The sequence below is a fragment of the Rattus norvegicus genome, chromosome 2 (genome assembly GCF_036323735.1).
Source record: "Rattus norvegicus strain BN/NHsdMcwi chromosome 2, GRCr8, whole genome shotgun sequence".
NCBI classification, from domain to species: Eukaryota; Metazoa; Chordata; class Mammalia; order Rodentia; family Muridae; genus Rattus; species Rattus norvegicus.
In genome coordinates, this window is record NC_086020.1 from 244,554,257 (window position 1) to 244,574,230 (window position 19,974).

A 19,974-nucleotide genomic window follows, 5' to 3' on the forward strand; every position below is an offset into this window, starting at 1 on the left:
TTGTGCTGTGAAATTTCTAGGAAAGAAAGTAAGATCAAGTCAACGGGTCTGCCCTTCCTGTGGATGGCTGCTTTGAGCTGTAGTCTTTATGGGATGAGTGGGACTGTGAAACTGAAGCTGGGCTCACAAGGGCAAACGGGAGGCAGTGCACGTGGAGAGTCACTCACCTGCCCCATCCACACGCCACCCCACCCCAGCGCACCCCTCCTCCCTAACAGTGTTCTGGAAGTGCCACAGGGGGATACCTTTGTCTGTACCCCCAAATACCCTGCGTAGTGAGATTTAAAGAAAAATGCCAAGAGGGAGGAAAAAATGGCTGAGAATGATCTATGGAATTAAGTATTGCTTCAGTTGGAAAAATGGGTAGGTGAGAGGGAGGCGGGGAGGAAAGAGTGAGTAAAGACTGAGGAAGAATCAGTAAGCACCATCTACGCACGTTGGGATGAGTTTGACGACTTCCATGAGGTAGTGCATAAAAATATCAAGGGTAATTATGTCTGAGTGAGAAGTTCGTGAGTAAGGCTTAGTTTTTCTTTACCTCCGCATTGTTGCCCCGCACACCCACGTTTACTACAGGGACCGGACTGATGTTTATTCCTCTCAAAGCAGCCACCGGCTCGTGTTCCCGGTGAATGGTTTCTAGCAGCAGGCACTCTGTGTGCCGTGGCTGCGTGGTCTACAGGAAAGGTATGAGAGAACTGCAGCTGAGCTTGGGCGTCCATAGGTTGGCATAGAAACCTAGGGAACACATAGAGGAGCGGCTGACTGCTCTCCACCCTGGAGACCTTTCAGAGGTTTTGCTGTTCTGCAGATTCATTAAGAAAAGCCCTTTAGGGGCCGGAGAGATGGCTTAGCTGTTAATAGCACTGGCTGCTCTTCTAAAGGACCTGAGTTTGGTTTCCAGTCCCCGCATGTCAGTTCCCAATCATCTGTAACGCCAGTCTTAACTCCAGCGCAACACCCTCTTCCAGTCTCCATAGGACCAGGCAAATACGGTGCACAGACATATATGCAGGCAAAACATCCATACTCAGGGAGTTAGTGAACAATTAAAATGTCCTTTACCCTGCGCAAAGTGGTATTCACTTGCGAACTCCCCACTCTAAGGGTAGAGGCAGGGGGTTGTAAGTTCAGGGCTAGCCTAGGCTAACTGGTGAAACTTTGACTCTGAAAGCAAAAGAAAAGATGACGAAAGTAGGTCACATACAAGATAGCAGGGTGAGGTAAGTGTCTGGGTAACACACAGAGCCCGTCTCCATAGTTACAAATGGTCTTTGAGTAGCAGGCCAGTCAATGCTGAGGTTGTCATCCCCCAGGGGCCTGGAGCTCAGTAAAGACCACAGTCACTCTGGGGCCTCAGACACTCATTGATTTAGCCCATCGATATGCTATTCTCAAGTAGGATATCGGGTCCTAAGCAAATTAATAATGGTAAGCTACTGTGATCACTCACAGATAATTTGGAGTCAACCCCAAGACACTCGTACTGGGCTTTCTAGAGCCCAGTGAATGTTTCTTAGAGCCTCTGCTAACAAAAAAGGAACTGGCGCTGTTTTTCCACTCTGGTCCTCATTTTTGGTCCTATATCTAATTATAGTAACCTTGCCAGTGTCATCATTTAAGGATTAGGGACATTCAAAGGGGATAGGCCATGCGAACTCTGCCTGCTAGGGTTTGAATCAAATGTTCCTACAGGTTTGCTCTACGGTAGGGTGTGGGTCACTGGGGCGGGGGTGAGGGTGGGGCCCCATTTTCTGTCTGCTTTCTGCTTCCCAATTCTGCTGATATGTAGGAAAGGCCAGGAATCTCAGACCTGGCTCCCTCTCCAGTGCAGCTACTTGATACCTACCATCTCCCCTGCCATGATGACCCATGTCCCCCCCAAAACCATGAGCCAAAATAAAGGCTTCCTCTTCAAGCTGTCACATCAGATTATCTGATCACCGTGATGACAAAAGCGACCACTGTGCCCCTTTAGGTACTGGATGCTCACAGGAGAGCCATAAGTGTCCCCACAGGTCTGTGCAGTAGAGTTGTACCTTGTCTTCCCTGTAGGGAAGGACCATGGGAGGACCCACCTCTCATTCACCGCCTTCCAGGATGCAGCTTTCACCAGACACCCAGTGTCAATCTTAGATTCCTCCCGGCACAACTCCGAGGAACGAGGAACGTCTGGTCTTTATAAATCTCTCAGGATCCAGGATCCTATCATAAGAGCACAAACAGGGCACCCTCCCCTGCCATTGCCGCAGACTCACTGGGTCAGGACACGCTGTTTCTCTCGGTTGTCTTTCCCTGACATCTTTTCCTGAACGTTGGACTAAGTAATTCATCACGTGGTAAGCCCACATCAAGCTACACACACCTCCGGGGCAGAAGCATGAGTCACCAGGAGGAAATTTGTGGCAGGGGTGGCACCGGGGCTGAGCTTTTCTCAGTGTGGTTGTTGCTGGAGCGTTTCCCACCGGTTCTCACAATCCTCACCCACTCTCCTGTGTCCTAGAAGGCACGCAGACCATCACCGCTTTCTGTGCATCCCTTGTTCAAAACTTGTACAAATTGAATACAACGGAAGAGAATGTGCTTTATGATTTTTGGTATGGAATGGGAGTTCCGGGTAACTCGAGACGCCCCACATCTCTCCCCGAAGCAGCCTGGCAGGTGCTAACTGCTGAATAACTCCAAGTGTGGGCCCCATAAACCTGCCGCTCATTTAGACGTACAGTACGTGTTTGTGTTTCCAATCAAATGCCGCTGGGTGAATTAAGATCAAGGCTTCCTCTTGACAAGTTTTCCGTTACTTTATGGCCAATTTCCCTCGGATGAAGCTGGAATGGAACCTTCCCTTTCCTCAGATGCCGTTAACAAAGGTGATTTCAAAGAATGGTAATTGTTTCTCTGTAGCTAAATGGGAAACGAGAGGCAGGAAGAACCACCCTTTACCTTACGCTACGAAAACCCCGCGCCTGGTAAGTCTGCCCACCCCACGGAGAACTGAAACGCTATAAAAGTCCCCAGAGTCCCTTCGCTCCAGGTCCCACTGGTTCTGCTGCAGGTGGAGAGCTTAATTCTCATTGTCGCCAGCGAGCATTGCGCTATCTCTGCCGACAGCTTGCTTTAGCCCTAACCGAAACATCACGGTTTCCTGTTTTGCTCAAGCCAGCATGTGGCGTTAAGATACACAGCAAGGTTCAAAATTAGACAACGTTAAGCGACCATCTGGGATCATCTGAGACTCTTTCGGCAGCCATTGAGAGGCAGTCTTGAACCACGGACCTTCTATGGTTGAAGAAGCTGTGTTCTGACTGAGCATTCTGTTTGGCAAGCTCGGAATCATTCACACAGGCAGAATCCCTAGCTGTTTTGATCCTCTGGCTGCTACCATCGCTGACTCTGACCACAGTACTAGTTTGCTGCTTAGAACAACAGTTCTCTTTGCTGAAACCAAGAGCTACTCTAATCACATTATCCCGACGCCAAAACAACCCAGCCGAAACACACATCTGAGGTAGTTGCGTCTCTACCTCAAAAATGCTTTCAGGATAAATCTAAGCTCTGGGGGATGTTCAACGTCCTACCCAAACCTTCACAGTAGCCTGATATCGGTTTCTGTGCTTTTCCAGGTGGGTGCGAGTTTCAGAGTTGGGGGTGTGCTTCACCTGTTATTTGCTGCCTCCTGGGACCTACACACTATGCTGGGTACAAGGTAGGCACATGCATATAGCAGACTAAGGAATGAATGCATATTGCTTAACATCTTGGCAGGCTAACTTAAGCCTGGAAGTTACATAGCTCACTACTACAGAGCCTGAACACACCTTTTGCTCCAACATCTGGTCTACTGTTTGGAAGGTCTGTGTTTTCAAAAGACGCAGAAGTTTGGGGATTTAGCTCAGTGGTAAAGCGCTTGCCTAGCGAGTGCAAGGCCCTGGGTTCGGTCCCCAGCTCTGGAAAAACAAAAAAACAAAAAAACAAAAAAACAAAAACAAAATCAAAAGATGCAGAAACAAAGGCTAGGTATGTAAAGTCTTTCTTCCCCCCTTTATCATTTTTGTCCACTCTTGAGTAATGAGTCCATTAGCCAGGTGTATTCACATATAATACAATCAAGTGCAGTATGATCACAGCTAGACTCAACAAGGATTTGCCAAGATTTGATTCTTACAAAACATAATGGGACTAAATTATGTTCAAGAAGGCAGACGAGACCGGAAGATAGGTGAGGAAGTCCAACGGAAATAGTATGGGGCCAAGGATGTCCACAGCTACAAGGAGTGGCTTGGCACTTGCTAGGGTATAATGCTAATACAGCCATGGGTAGTAGAGTAGCATTTCCAGCAGCAATGAAGTTCATGCACAGTGCTGGTCCACAGGATCATACGACCGGGATTCTGTCTTGTGTGTGTAAGTATGCTCTGTGTGCAGAGCAGCAGAACTCTCAGGGTCAAGTGCTGTTTGACCACACTTACTCCTCCACTGGGCAGGGCTTGGGTCTTTAATCTCATTCCCTTTCCTCTCCAATCCTGACTACCTAGTAGGTGGTTATTGTTTATGAGATGAGAGGACTGATGTGGGCAGTCTAAAAGAACGTCTCCCTCCCTTGCTTACAGGGGAACTTTAGAGAGAAAGCTTTGGTCTGGGTCTTGTTGAATAATTAAATCTCCGGCAAATCGAAAGAATAGTATTTCTTTCTAAGAAGATGCATCTTCATTTTCATTACGCGCATGTGTCTGCGTGTCTGTATGTGGTCGTGTGCACCCGTGTGCAGTTGCCCACAGAGATGGGGAAAGGGTGTCTTATCTTCTGAATCTGGTGTTACAGGCTGCTGTGAGTCACCTGGTGTGGATGCGGAGTCCTCTGCAAGAGCAGTGCCTGCTTCTAACTTGTGAGTCATCTCCTGCCATGGAAGGGTAGTTTCTGCAGAGGAGCAGCAGACGCGTGTGGATGAGCTCCCGGAGTGTGAGCAGCCTGAGCTCAGGGGAACTGTAGGGACTGGGGCTGGAGAAGTAGGCTTCACGGACCCTGTTGGTCTGCCTAAGGTGTGTGAGCTAGATGCTCTAAGAAAAGAGAAGGCACTGGAATGGAAGCTCGCAGGGAACATAAGCCAGGCTGTAAGTAGAAATGCAATAACACAGTTCAGTCAGTTGAGATGTCCCACATGTGCAATTAATTTTCAGGATATGCTTCTTATAAGAAATAATTGTTTAACTCTGCACTTCAGACTGAGAACTCTCGCATCTGTGTAATTCTCCAACAGTGCAGATAGCTCCGTAGCCACAGAGACAGAAAATAATAATAATGAAGTTTCCTTTCCATTCTGAGCTACAAAAACTGTCAAGGTTAATTTTCCTCCCTCGTAGTTTTTAACAGGTTTCTTTTCTACCTGGAGTGATTCGGAGTAGGTGGTCCATCTCAGAGGTCAGGTAGGCTGTGGGATTTGCAAAACGACAGTCCTTCAAACTCTTGGTTGGCTGAGTCTCTAGATGACACCCTCTTCCCTACTGGGGAAAGGTAATTTCAGTAAATGAGTGGTCAGGCTGTAGCGTTTCTGCATGTGATTAAACATTACACTCCCCTTGGCCTGACCACTTTGTGTGCAGGATAACTTTCGTCAGCTATGCACAAACCTAGAAAATGAGGAGAGGGGAACTCAACCGAGAAAGGCCTGCATCAGATGTGTGTGGGGGGACATTTTCTTCATTAATGACTGATGTGTGCAGCCCACTGTAGGCAGTGCCACTCTGGGCAGGTGCCCTGGGTTGTATAAGACAGCATTGGAGTAAGTTGTGCAGAGTAAGCAGTCAGCAGCATCCCCCATAGTTTTTCCTTCTGTGCCTGCCCTGACTCCACTTGGTGACTGACTGCCAGTGATCAGAGCCAGAGCCTGTAAGCCAAATTAACCCTTTCAGTGTTTTATCACAGCAAAGCAAGCTAAATAGGACAGGAAGTTTTATCGGGGAGTGTGGCTGACCTGGCTATGATGCTTTGGGGCTGATTGTGGACATGCTTGTAATGTTGGGCTGGAAAAGACAGGGGGTGTTGAGAGGTTAAGGGGCTACTGTTCTGTTGGAGCAGAACTGATAAAAGTGTTCAGAGAAATGCAGGTGATGGAGGCCTGGCTTGTGAAGTTTCAGATGGAACCAGTGTCTTATTAATCATGGCTGTGTGTGTGTGTGTGTGTGTGTGTGTGTGTGCGTGTACTCCTGGGCACATGCATGTTTGTGTGTGATGTGTGTATGAGTGTGACCATGTGTGTGACTGTGGTGTGTGTATGCGAGTGAGCATGTGTGTGTGACTGTGATGTGTGTATGCGAGTGAGCATGTGTGTGTGACTGTGATGTGTGTGTGAATGTGAGCATGTGTGTGTGACTGTGATGTGTGTGTGAGTGTGAGCATGTGTGTGACTGTGATGTGTGTATGCGAGTGAGCATGTGTGTGTGACTGTGATGTGTGTGTGAGTGTGAGCATGTGTGTGTGACTGTGATGTGTGTGTGAGTGTGAGCATGTGTGTGTGACTGTGATGTGTGTGTGAGTGTGAGCATGTGTGTGTGATGTATGTATGAGTAGGTGATGTTTGTGTGAGTGTGATGTGTCTAGTGTGTATATGAGCATGTGTGTGGTGTGTGATATGTGTTGTGCGTGTGATGTGTGTGTAATGTGTGTATGAGTGTGATGTGTTTGTGATGAGCATGTGTGTATGAATGCATGTTGTGTGTGTGTGATATGTATTATGTGATATGTATATGAGTATGTGATGTGTGCGATGTGTGTGAGTGTGAGCATGTGTGTGACTGTGTTGTGTGTGTGAGTGTGAGCATGTGTGTGACTGTGGTGTGTGTATGCGAGTGAGCATGTGTGTGTGACTGTGATGTGTGTATGCGAGTGAGCATGTGTGTGTGACTGTGATGTGTGTGTGAATGTGAGCATGTGTGTGTGACTGTGATGTGTGTGTGAGTGTGAGCATGTGTGTGTGACTGTGATGTGTGTGTGAGTGTGGGCATGTGTGTGTGACTGTGATGTGTGTGTGAATGTGAGCATGTGTGTGTGACTGTGATGTGTGTGTGAGTGTGAGCATGTGTGTGACTGTGATGTGTGTATGCGAGTGAGCATGTGTGTGTGACTGTGATGTGTGTGTGTGTGAGTGTGAGCATGTGTGTGTGACTGTGATGTGTGTGTGTGAGTGTGGGCATGTGTGTGTGACTGTGATGTGTGTGTGTGTGAGTGTGAGCATGTGTGTGTGACTGTGATGTATGTGTGAGTGTGGGCATGTGTGTGTGACTGTGATGTGTGTGTGAGTGTGGGCATGTGTGTGTGACTGTGATGTGTGTGTGGGTGTGGGCATGTGTGTGTGACTGTGATGTGTGTATGCGAGTGAGCATGTGTTTAGCACAGTGCACACAGGACGTCAGAGATCAGCTTTCAGGATCATTTTTCAACCTTGTTTTGGAGGCAGGATCTCTCCTTTGTATTTGTCTCTGCATATGTATGCCAGGTTGGCCAGTCCCAGAACTTTCTGGGTAATTCTCCTGCCTTCTCGCTGTCTATTTCCTACAGGACTGTTGGGACTAGAGATGCATGACACGGGGTTTTATGTGGGTTTCGGGGATCAGTTTTTGGTCTTCAGGATTGTGCTGCAAGCAAGCAGTTTTACCCATTGAGCCCCTCCCCAGTTTGCCTGAGTGACTTTTCAGAGCAAACTTACTCTGAGTTGCAAATTGTTCCAATTACATCAGGGCCATGTGCCCCGTGCCCCTTTAGAGTAGTCACGGCGAGCCCAGTCATTGGTGGAAGACTCTTCTCAACTATCTGGAGGCATATTCTCATATTCATTTCAGAATAATGAGATCTTTAAATATTTATTTCTTTCCAATAACTGGGTAGGCCTAGGCTCTTCGTTTTAATAAATTCTGTCCAAATAATGGCAAGTCACTGCTTAGAAGATATTGGCCCTGAATCCCCTCATGATAATGAAGCTCACACCAGCCTCACATTTTATCCCCAGCTGCCACTAGCTGTGACCTTGGGCAAATCACACAACTACTCAGGAATGCCTTTTGATAATTATTTTAAAGTTGCCTGCGTAACTCAAAAATTCTGCATATGTCTTAAGAGACCTGATTAGCGTAAGATGCTAGAAGAGAATTAACCACAGAACTACCAACTGGGACAGAAAGAAACTGATATTTATGGCACGAAACTAGTCCTTTTCAGTAATCTCCAAATGGTCAGGCACTCTTGACAGAGGCTTATATTAGAAGAAATTAAAACTATTTATGTAGACAGTATTTACTTGACAAATATTTATTAAAGAGCCAGCATTATGTTAAAACCTAGAAATATAATGACACATCCAAAGTAAACATCCCAGTCTCTGAAAGCCAGCTGCCTACCTGGGGGTCAGACAATTTTAGACAAGGAACAACAACAAACCAGAGTAAATAATTCTGTGAGATTTCAGCTATGAAGACACAACATAGAGCCCAGATCTAACCTGGGCGACATAGCAGGGAAGTCCTACCTGTAGGTGGGCTGTCTAAGCCAGGAACACACATGCTGCAATTTCTATGTGGGGAATTATATTGATTGGAATAGAGAGTAAAAGTATCTTTTGTCCTGTCTGGGTCTAAACACTTAAGACAGAAGCAGTATGAAACAAAGAATCCGAGCACAGTGTATAAAAGTCCGCACTGCCACACTGTATCAATTGCCTATTAGTTCACTGACTTTCAAGAGAATTCTTTTCTTGCCTCAAGTTCAAGGGTGGAGGCAACACTGTTACTTAAGAGATAATCATTCATTGTCTCTCTAAACTTACAAGCATCCATAGGGCGGGAAGTGTATAGTATGAAACTTGCTGACTAACTGCCGTCTTCCCTTTCCTGTCTTTGCACCGCCTTATTTGCAGGACAGGAGTTGCACCTGCTGCTGCCTGCCCCTGAGGGTTACTATGCACATGAACCTTCCTAACAGGTGTAGCATCTCCACAACAAACCTAGTTGCGAGGGTTGTCTGCTGGCTGGTGCGGCCACATCTACACTGACCAAACGGAAAGTATAGGGTTTAGCTACATGATGCTAGGGCATGCCTGCTCCAGAGGTAGTGAAGTCACTCCAAAGACTGTCTCAGCACAGGACAACCATAAAGAAACTTAACATGTATGTAGAACTCAAACCTCTCCGCAACTTTTTTGATACCCGAGTTGTTTACGGACTGGTTATCAGAGCATGCACCCACCCCAATTAAAATCAGAATGGTAATTTGCAGGCTTCACATGCTTCAGCTGTAATAATGGCTTCAGCTGTAAATAATGGCATTTAGTTTCTCACTGGAGCAAGAGCACAGGAGTACCTTTCCTTGAGTCCTGGCTGCCTCATTCAGCCCAGGCTTCATTATTTAACTAATCTTTCTCCATTGTCTTTCCTCTCCTAGGAGATCAAAGGCCCTTTGAGGGAAGGAACTGTGTTCTTGCTTCAGAATGCCAGTTCTGAAGCTGTTAGGTTTTCAGTGAGTATTTGCTAAGGGCTGCAATGAGTTCCAAACCTTCAGAATGAACTGGCTACAGGACAAGCCTTTGTGAGGTTAGATACTTCAAACAGCAGTCCCCAAACTTTAATATGTACAAGAATCACAAGGAGGCTTGTTAAGTGGAGTCCCACATTGTTTCCGATGGCTCTTGTGTTTTGACTCTTACTTTTTTCTTCTCCTCCACGAATATACTTGCAGTTGTTTTTTTTTTTTTTTCTTTCAAAACAAATTTAGGAAAACAAGACCTACAAGGGCCTTGTGACCACATTGATGTTTCCTGTGGGGAAGAACCTGAGGTAAGGAGGGCTCTTCTGCCCCCACATCCTAACTTCTTTCAAAGCACTCACCAGTGCCAGGATCTACTCCATCCAGCTTCCAAAATCGCATTGGTTTAGACATCAGAAACTTTATTGCCACAACACCAGATTCTAGTTGGAGGGCAAGAGACAGATTTAAGTTTATTTCAGAAACTATGAGATACAAATAAAGAAAAACAAGCCAATGCGACTGAGGCTGGCTGCTGGGATAAAATGTGGCTCCTTAAAAGATGGCATGTAACCCGAGGGTTCTGTGACAAGAAGGACCTTGGGGAAGAGTTTCCCGTGGAGAACAGGGTAAGCAGGCCCTGAAGTAATTATTGGTGTACAAACGTTTCTCTGGTTAAAAGCAGCCACACCGTTGACACTATTAAATATTTTAAAAATTTACATTTGTGTGTGTGTGTGCGCGTGCGTGGGGTGTGGGTGTGTATGCGTGGGGTGTGTGTGTGTATGCGTGGGGTGTGCATTCGTGGGGTGTGTGTGTGCATGCGTGGGGTGTGCATTCGTGGGGTGTGTGTGTGCATGCGTGGGGTGTGCATTCGTGGGGTGTGTGTGTGCATGCGTGGGGTGTGGGTGTGCATGTGTGGGGTGTGTGTATGTGTGGGGTGTGTGTGTGCATGCGTGGGGTATGGGTGTGCATTCGTGGGGTGTGTGTGTGCATGCGTGGGGTGTGGGTGTGCATGTGTGGGGTGTGTGTATGTGTGGGGTGTGTGTGCATGCGTGGGGTATGGGTGTGCATGCGTGGGGTGTGTGTGTGCATGCGTGGGGTGTGGGTGTGCATGTGTGGGGTGTGTGTATGTGTGGGGTGTGTGTGTGCATGCGTGGGGTATGGGTGTGCATGCGTGGGGTGTGGGTGTGCATTCGTGGGGTGTGGGTGTGCATGCGTGGGGTGTGTGTATGCGTGGGGTGTGGGTGTGCATGCGTGGGGTGTGTGTATGCGTGGGGTGTGGATGTGCATGCGTGGGGTGTGTGTGCGTGGGGTGTGTGTGTGCATGTGTGGAAGGTAGAGGACATCTTATGGGAGTCAGTTCTCTCCTTTCACCTCATGAACTGGAACTCTGATCATGTGAACAATGCCTTTACCTGCACAGCCATCCCACTCTTTGAAACTCTTTAACTCTTGGAAGCTGTTTGACCTCATGGCTCCTTTGGCTTTATAATTTCATCAGCGTTGGCAGCCTTCATGTGCCAATGCCTGAGTTAGCCCAAAAGCTAACTCTGAGCTTCCTGGACACTGAAATGATTTATCGCTGATTGGATTACCCAAATGTCATCAAATAGGGCTTAATAAATGGTGTCAACTTGTCACTAGGAATTTATAGACTTTCTAAAGAGGGATCCTTCACCCACACCTCTGAAATACGTTATGTGACATATTTTAGCCCAGATTAGTTACCAGCTGCTAAGCTGACTTGCCCATCTTTCCAAGGGACATCTACCTATTAATAGTAGCATCACGATCACAAAAAAGTATCAGATCACCAAGTGGCCAAAGGAAGGAAAGAACGAGGAACAAACACGTCGTTGGCAGGCACTGCTCCATCCCTGGAGGCTGCCTGTGAAGGGAGCAGCACTGTCTCAGCTCCAGTTGTCATTCACTGCCCCTTCCTTAGCCTCTGCAGCAAAGGGCAGGCTGGTGACAGGCGGCCCTTCTGTGATAAGGGCCTGTGCCCTGGAAATGAGAATCAGCCCAGTTGTGATTCACAAACTCTACCAAATGGAAAATGACTTCATCTACCTAGAAAGATCTGGACTAGAAACGGAATTGAGTTCTCTGTCTCCTTGCTTGGTGCTGGAAGACTTGGGTCTTTCCTCTGACAGTTGCTTGATTGAATGTGGAGAGAGAGAGAGAGAGAGAGAGAGAGAGAGAGAGAGAGAGAGAGAGAGAGACCATGCACAAGCACGTATGGATGTTGCTCTATAAGTCTGTGTGTCTCTGGATTTTGTTTGGTTAGATTATGCTAGAATACTAGATAAGGGTGTTTCCCAAGGATTTGAAACACTGGTTTCTTCTCCTGTACCTGCCCAGTCTGATTAGCCATCAACAGCTTCCAAAAACTGGCAAGCTACTAGTAATCTCTGAGTATACAGATGTGGGGCCTGCTATATCTCCCAGAGATGTGGAAATGAGTTTGAGGGGAGAGAGATTGGGAAAGAGAGCAGCTCTACTGAACAGAAAAGCAACTTCTTCATGACCATGAGCACCTGAGTGGTCTTTGTGTACTCGTGCCAGAATTGTAATTCCTTATCATCTTGTCTCTGAATGAAGGGGCAGGGCCTATGACCAGGCAAAGAGATATTTTAAGCATAAATGAACCAGCCAGACTCAGGCTATCATGAAACAAAAACACACGGTGATTTCATCTCAACAGGAATTTAGTTCCCAGTCATACATAGGTGACAAGAATATCCGTGAAGACAGCCTGTACTTTGCACAATTCAGGCGCTGGGGGATTAGGGCCACCTGTGAAATTTAATCTTAGAATTATGATGTTAATTCTACTGTGTAGCTAAACATAAACGCTACGTATTTATCAGTCTTGCGGATCTCAAACTATTGATGTGAATGGTTTTCTACATAGTATCTGTAACTCTCCCCAGACTCCAGGGAATCAAATCTGACATCTGTCGGAATCCTGGTTCAATGTTCAGGAGCTTACTGTGGTCATTGTGCTCAGTGTACTTGTGATTTTTCCTGAGGCCTGACGTGAGATTGAAGAGAAAAAATTAGTCCTGGGTGTCCTGTGGGAGTGTGCTAAGAACAGGAGAGCTCTCCTTTCTGATTCTGGAGAAAGGGTTTTCCTTAGCAACTTCCTAACAAATGATTTCCATCCCAGCCTTCTCACAGCCTGGCCTGATGGAGACTGTAGGAGATCTTGAGCAAAACTGAATCCAAGGGCAGCTTCTAGATGTTTGTCCGGGACCAGCACCTCAGGTGGCCACGTGGAATGGGAGCCCTGCCCACTTGGCAGACCAGAGCAGCAGGAGCAGGAGCAGTAAAAACTTTGATCAAAGCCCTTTGAACAGGGGTCTGCATTAGGTGCATGTCTCCTAGTGTCTGGGGTTTGCACTTGTTGCTTTGCTTGGTCTTAGTTTACAGCCTCGGAGTGGAACTGTGAGGTGGATTTCCTCCCCTCTTCCTTCCTCCTCTATCCCTTCTTTCCTCACTCCCTCTCTCTCTTCATTTTTGCTTTTTTCTCTCTTCCTTCTTTCCTTTCTTTCTTCCCTCCCACATAGTTCCCTCCTTTCCCCCTTCTTTCATTTCTTCCTCCTTCTCTTTTCCCTCTTTCATTTTCCCCTTCCCTCCTTTCCTTTTTCCTCCCTCCCTCCTTCATTCCTTCCTACTTCCCTCCTTTCCTTTTTCCTCCCTCCCTCCTTCATTCCTTCCTACTTCCCTCCTTTACTTTCTCCTCCCCAACTTCTTTCCTTCCTCTCTTCTTCCTTCTTTCCTTCTTCCTTCCCACCTTCTTTCCTTCCTCCCTCCCTCCTTCTTTCCTTCGTCACTCCTTCCTTCCTCCTCCCCTCCTTCCTTCCTTCCTCCCTCCTTCCTTCCTCCTCCCCTCCTTCCTTTCTCCTCCCCTCCTTCCTTCCTCCTCCCCTCCTTCCTTCCTCCTTCCTTTCTTATTTCCTCATCTCTGCTCTCTTCCCTTCCATTTCCTTCACTCCCTTCTCTTTGCTTTCCTCACTCTGCTCTTTCTTCCCCCTCCCTTTCCTTTTTTGTTCTTCACTTCCTCCCCTCCTTTTTTGTCTTTCTTCCTTCTGTCTCTTCTTCCCTTCCTCCCTCTACTACTTCTTTTGGACTTTGATACAGGATACCCCTATGTAACTCAATCTGACCTCAAACTTGCCATTCCCCTTCCTCATGCTCCGTTGTGTTGGGGTCGCAGACAGGAGCATACCTCCTGGGAGATGATGTTTTCTAGGGGTGAATTGGATTGATATGTGAAGAATCCCATGTCATAGCACTTGGAGTTTCCCTTTCGTCTACGGAGTACTTCCGGTTACAGGCATTGTCACACAGAGAAAGGTTGTTATTCGTCCTAATCACACAACTCTCTGATACACTGAACTTGGAATCAGCACACCTGTTTCCATAAGCAGTTTTAAAAGATGGCTCTTAAACTCAATCCTTCTATTTGAACACTGGGCTGCAGAAGGAACAAAATATTTGGGAAATCTTCTCATATCCATCAGAGCTTGCAAGGCATTGATTGATCTTTTGACATTTCTTATTCATGAATATTTCCAGAATTTGAGGTGGGTTCCTACTAAACACTGAGTGTGAAAATCCAGCACCGTACTTTGTTCAAGTCATGCCAATGACCTACACAGAACACCATATCCATCCCCAGCCGGAAGCCAGAGCTAAACTTCCTCACAAGCACAGTCCTTATCAGCAGCTTGCACATGCAGATCCCAAGTATACAATCAATCAACAACCAAGAGAGCAAACAGAAGCTCAGACGTCATTAGACCTGTGCTCTGGCATTTACAGCCTACTCCCAAGTGGCTTCCTCCTCAGACAGCCTCCTCCTGTCCACCCCTCTGAAGTCTCTTAGGTGCAACGTCCACATTTTCAAAGAAATAGCCCTTACTTCTGGAGAACATGAGCTCCCCCCTTGGTGAGCCCAGAAGCATCGTGTGTACCAGTGCTGACTGGCCATGTTTGCCTTTCAGTGTTTCTTGTTACATAGCTCAGGACATGCTGTTTTCCTCAGGCACTCAAGGATAGGAAAGCTGAGCCCTGCATGCAATCCCCCTGTCGTCTCCCATCTTTAGCATTCCGTACAGCACAGGTGAGTCGCAATATTTTGATTGTCACTTAAAGTCTGACTTACTCATGTGTGACAAGAGCTACCTTCTCACACAGAGGGAGCATCTGCAAATGTAACTTTGGCTGGCATTCATAACACGCAGTAAGATACAAAGTAAAAGAGTTGAGAGGTTTCAAGCCATCTTCTAGACACGGAGTGAAAGTGTGTTTTAATAAAAACACACTGGCAATTTCAAATAATCAGAGATGCATGTAAATTGTATTAAAACATCTTTGGAATCAGGAAACTTGATTAGGTTTCTCCCAGAGGCTTCCTACACTGAAACCAGAGATTTATTTATTAGTCTAAGGAAAAGAGGTTCGATTTAGAGGGGAAAAAAATCCAGCTTATTAATTATTAGCCAAGCCATGCAGTAGCTTCCTGGAAGGCAAAGAAAAACAGCCTTTTAAGCCAATTGGAGCCAAGTTTGCTTCCAGCCCTCGGTGCCTGCCAGAGCTAGGCTCCCCAGGGACCCGGGCCTTTCAGCCCAGAGCAGTCCCCAGCAGAGATCAGAGGAGAACCTGTGGAACTGAGCTGCCATAGAGGCTCTCTCTTCTCCCCTCTGGCGGTATAAGAGGAACCATGGGGCTAGTTCCTGCACCAGTCTGGTTTCCTCCTAACCCCCACCCTACCCCCACCCCCACAGGCTTGGCTGGAGAATACTAGGCTCCAGAAATTCAACATCCGTTTGCAGCTATTGCTGGGTGTCCAGATCTAGACCAGGACCACTGGGGCTCCGGATCCACTCACACCATTCCCATTCCCTGATAAACTTTGCATCCTTCTTGGAATACAAAGTCATAACTAGCATGCAGCCCTTCCTGCCCTAACTGGTCCACCACCTTCCTGCTTCCAGAACTAACAGCTGCTCCCGCATCTCACCGCCCCAGGAAGGAAGAAGGGTCAGGGGTACGGAGTGCCCAGGCCGAGCGGCGGTGGGCAGGGAGGCGCACAAGCTGTCACCTTGTGGTCTGCTACACCGAGGTATCCGTCTAGCTGCCGGGGTCCTACGGGGGCGGTTCTATGTGGCTGGGGACTGCTCTCCACAAGCTGCGTGCTGCCAGTCGCAGTCGCCTGCTGCTGCTGCTGCTGCTGCTGCTGCTGCTGCTGCTGCTGCTGCTGCGGGGGCCGCTCCTTCTGGCTGCCGAGGCTGCTGTACACGAGCAACAAGCTGGTGCACATGGTAGTGAGCACTAAACACACTGCCAGACCATGGCGCTGCGGGCGGGCGGGAGACAGAGAGAGCAGAAGACAGTGGCTGAGGGTGCACGGGGGAAGCTTGCGCTCCTTATTGACACCAAGCACAGGTCCGGAGCATCCGCCCCAGCCTTCCCCGCAGCCAGAGAGCAGAGGTGACACGGTCTTGCGCACCCGTCAGGGATGCATCGCTGCTCACAGCCCGCGTCTCACAGTGGAGGGCAGGTGGCGCGCGGTGACCAGTGCAAGGTTGAGCGCGCCCGCCCAGGTTACTTTGGGGAGGAGGGTCTGGTGTCCACCTAAGCTGCTGGAATCCCAACCCTCCGCACACCCTCTTTTCTGGCTCCCTGGGGCTTCCTGCAGCGATCCCCGCTAAGTTTGAAAATCCGACAAGGAAACTAAAAAAAAAAAAAAAAAAAAAAGTCAACGATGGTGCCTCCTCCCCGCCTCTCTGAGTTTGTGCCCAGCGGTCACAGTGGGACACCCTCCATCCCTGGAGAGGTCAGCCTGCTCCTCTGCTTTCCAATCGCCCTTTGGATCACTCGTTAAAGATTCAGGAGACCAGGCATCCCTAGTGCCCATCCCGGGTTCCAAGCCAGGTAGAAAGTTGTCTGTCACCAATGACAGGTGACCTCTTGGCACAGGGATAGGTACCCCGCGAGGCTTCCCGGATGGTCCCGGAGAACCAGAATCCCAGGGGTCCTCGCCTCTGCTTGGCAGAGTTGGAACAACAGACTCACCATCAGGGTCTTCATTTTGGGCTCCTCTTTTGTGCGGAATTCTCAGGCAAGCGCGTCCGGAGCCACTTTTTCTTGGAGGTTGTCCATGGCGGGTGATGGGGCGGAGGCTGCTCAGATGCTCACCTGGCAGTGAGGGCGGCTGAGCGGGAGCAGGAGCCGCGGGACCCGGGAAGCGCTGCTGTTGCGGAGATTAGAGGAGAATTAAAACTGAGCCGGACCCTCCGAGTCTCAGCGATCCACACACTGCCGCCTGCCGCCGCCTGCTGGGTCCTAGAGTCCTCTGCAGTCCCCCTCCCAACCCCCAAACCATCTTTTCAGTGAAGTGGAATTTCTGGGGCAAGACAGTTACCATAAAGGTCCACTCATTCCTTGGTTTGAAGATTTATTATCTTTCTATGGGGCTATCAAGCTAAAAGGACTCAGAACTCAGTTTGATCCCGAACACGGTAGCCATTTGACAATTTACTCAATTTTCAGGTTTGCGATTTTAATAAAAAAAAAAAAGTTAACCTCCCAAATGTCAGTAGATCGATTTAAATTTGCATTTGTGTTCACAGCTTGGCCAGTGCTGTCCTGGGCTTGTTTTCCTTAAGAATTACGTCGCTGTAATAATTTCTAGTTGTTTTCAAATGTCCTTTCCCTCCCCAGTTTTGCTTTGACAAATCGTTAGCCTCATGCTTCCTTTGGACCAAATGACTTCATTCATCATTTGCTCCCAAGAACACAATTTATATTTCTACTCAACCTTTGAGGTGCCTGGCGCTCATTTAAATGATTTTAAAGTTTTTGAAGCGCTCAGTGCATCCTCTTCACGTGATTAACCAGGAACTGTAGAGTCTTCCTAATGTCAGTGAAGAAATATTACCTGTTGAAGATAAAAAATGATCTTGCATCCCAAGAACCCGAAGGTTCTGCTGCTTCCCTCCTGCTGTCTGGGGAACTGAGGGCATGTGTGTTCACATTCAGGACTTGGATTCGAGTTAAAAGCCAGACGAGCGCTGCGGAGTTCAGATGGGTAGCCTGCTCTGGGTATCCTCTTCCCTCCTCTGATTAGAGCAAGCGTTTGTTAAACCTCTAACTTAGCTGAAAACGGATTTCAGCCGTGTGAAATGATTCAGTGAACACTGTTGCTGTTGTCCTAATGTCTCTCTTAACACTGTACCCATGTCAGTGCGAGGCTGAAGACCGCATTAGGGAGGGATCGATCTCCAGGCCCCCTGAACCATGGGCCCAGTGAGAGCTTTCTCAAGGCCAGCAGTGCTATTGCAGTGCCCCCTTTAATCATCTCTAATCTACCACTGGACTGATGGCACAACGGGGACTATTTTTAACTTATGAGGCCTGCTTCCAAACTCTATTAACAAAGTTAAAATTATTGGCTCAGTAATGAAGATTCAGGAGACAGAAACACACGCTATGGAGCCTTTCAAAAAAAAAAAAAAACCCCACAAAGATTGGAAGTACTATCCAATATTGCCAGCAGTGCGGTTAGCTACTCATTCAATGTGTGCTGTGGGCATGAATAGTGCCCCTTGTCTGGACAGGAGAGGCAGCAGGCAGAGGAGAATCTTATCGGGTCTTGGCAATTCTTTATTGTACGACTGCACTTGGCACTCAAATTAATGAAACAAAGGACCAACTTGATGAATCACTGCAAGCAGATTATCGGTGTTTCTCCAACACGGCTTTCGGGATGCAGCCAGACGAACGAAGCTCCTGCCTTCCTCAGATTGTTCTCCTCCATCTAGCAAGTTGCCCAGTGAACGATAAAAACACTTCTCATATATTTCGCGCTGCCAGAGAAAGACATCATATTTATGACTTAAGCTCATGGTGGCACGCTGGACATCTGTTACACGGTGTGTCTGACCAGATTCATTAAGCCTATGTTTTTGCCCTCCTCCTGGGATGACGGTTAGCTGGCCACAGAATTACTTACAAAAGGAGTAGAGTACACTGAAAATTTTAATTCTGAGCTTGATTTAAAGAACTTCAAGGTATCTGGCTTTCTGATATTTGATTAGGATGGTAGGACTCTGGTGGAGGTGGTGGTGATTCTGGCTTGGGGGGTCAAATGGACAAGGTAAGGCCAGAGGAAGGTGGGGAAGATAAGGAATGGGAGTCAATTCAACTGGATAATTATGAGGTGGTCACCTGTCACCTGGTAATTCTGTCTAGGAAACATGGTGATGGCGGGCGGGGAGGGGGGAGTGGTGGAGAATTAAGTACAAAAGTTTTCTTCTAAGGGCTCAGAACTCTCTCTGTCTCTGTCTGTCTTTGTCTCTCTCTGTCTCTGTCTGTCTCTGTCTCTCTCTGTCTCTCTGTCTCTGTCTCTTTTTCTCTCTCTCTCTCTTTGTCTCTCCCTGTGTGTGTGTGTGTGTGTGTGTGTGTGTGTGTGTGTAGTAACCTTAATGAACAGACAATGGAGGAGTTCTATAGATTGAACAAGTATGCACTTGTTATGCACCTACTGTGTGCCAGGCTGTTGGGTCTGCTGTTCTGATGTGAACTTTCAGATACAGAATAGAGAGCAATCAGTGTACAGATTTGTTTCTTAGCTTTGCCTCCTACTTCATTGAGATCCGGGGTGTGCTTTTCATGACAACACTAGATTGCACAGAAGAGAGGATCTCTGTGTTTGAGGCTAGCCTAGTCTGCATGTCAAGTCAAGACTACACAGTGAGACCCTATCCTAAGAAAATATCCTAAAAGTTTGAAATTTCCAGGGTATCCATCTGCGCTTTATGTACCTTTATACAAACCTTTCAGTTATTGATCTGAATAGCCAGAGTGAACATAAAATAGGCAAATTCATAAGTATTTGATTCACTGGGAGGAGAGAAGACAGGTAGACAAGTCAGTGAAGGTCCTTGGTTTGTCCAGCTTGTACAGTTCAACCCAGAGTGAGTGGACAAGTTGCAATTTTCCTCTTGAACCCAGGTAGCTGAGACAAATTTCTCACCATTTAAAACATTGCCACGTTTTTACCTCTCCAGCTATCACATCCAATCAAATTGGCTTGCATTTCTGAAAAAAAAAGAGAATGGAAAAGAAATTGAGTGTTGCAAAATGTAGGTTCTGTGATAAAAATAAGCTGAGAGTTGTTGAAACAAGGCATGTCCTAGGTGACAAGGGATCTGAAATTTGGAGGGAATTTGAGCTTTGCACAGGGCCTCCAAGAGCACAGAGATTCTACAGAAAGAAAGACACATCGAAGGCTGCCCATTAGCTCTACTGTGGCTCCTCAGAAAAAGGTCCTTTCACTGTGTGTGTGTGTGTGTGTGTGTGTGTGTGTGTGTGTGTGTGTGCGCGCGCGAATATGTATGTTCATATGTGAGTGCACATGTGCTTGCATGTTCATATGTGCGTGTGAGTGTG

General features: G+C 47.5%; 1 protein-coding gene across 2 annotated transcripts in view; it reads right to left on the minus strand.

The window, feature by feature from the left end:
* Window positions 1-16,844, minus strand: part of St6galnac5 (ST6 N-acetylgalactosaminide alpha-2,6-sialyltransferase 5) — a 172,497-nt gene extending 155,653 nt beyond the window's left edge. Inside the window, exons 1-2 of one of the 2 annotated variants that reach the window (XM_039102815.2) lie at window positions 16,597-16,844; window positions 15,623-15,877 (exon numbers count right to left, since the gene is read on the minus strand). In XM_039102815.2, the coding sequence (XP_038958743.1) occupies window positions 15,623-15,877; window positions 16,597-16,611 (270 nt within the window). In that variant the 5' untranslated portion in view covers window positions 16,612-16,844. The remainder of the gene's footprint in view (window positions 1-15,622; window positions 15,878-16,596) is intronic. The other variant, NM_001271361.2, reaches the window with a different exon arrangement.
* Window positions 16,845-19,974: the final 3,130 nt, after the last annotated feature.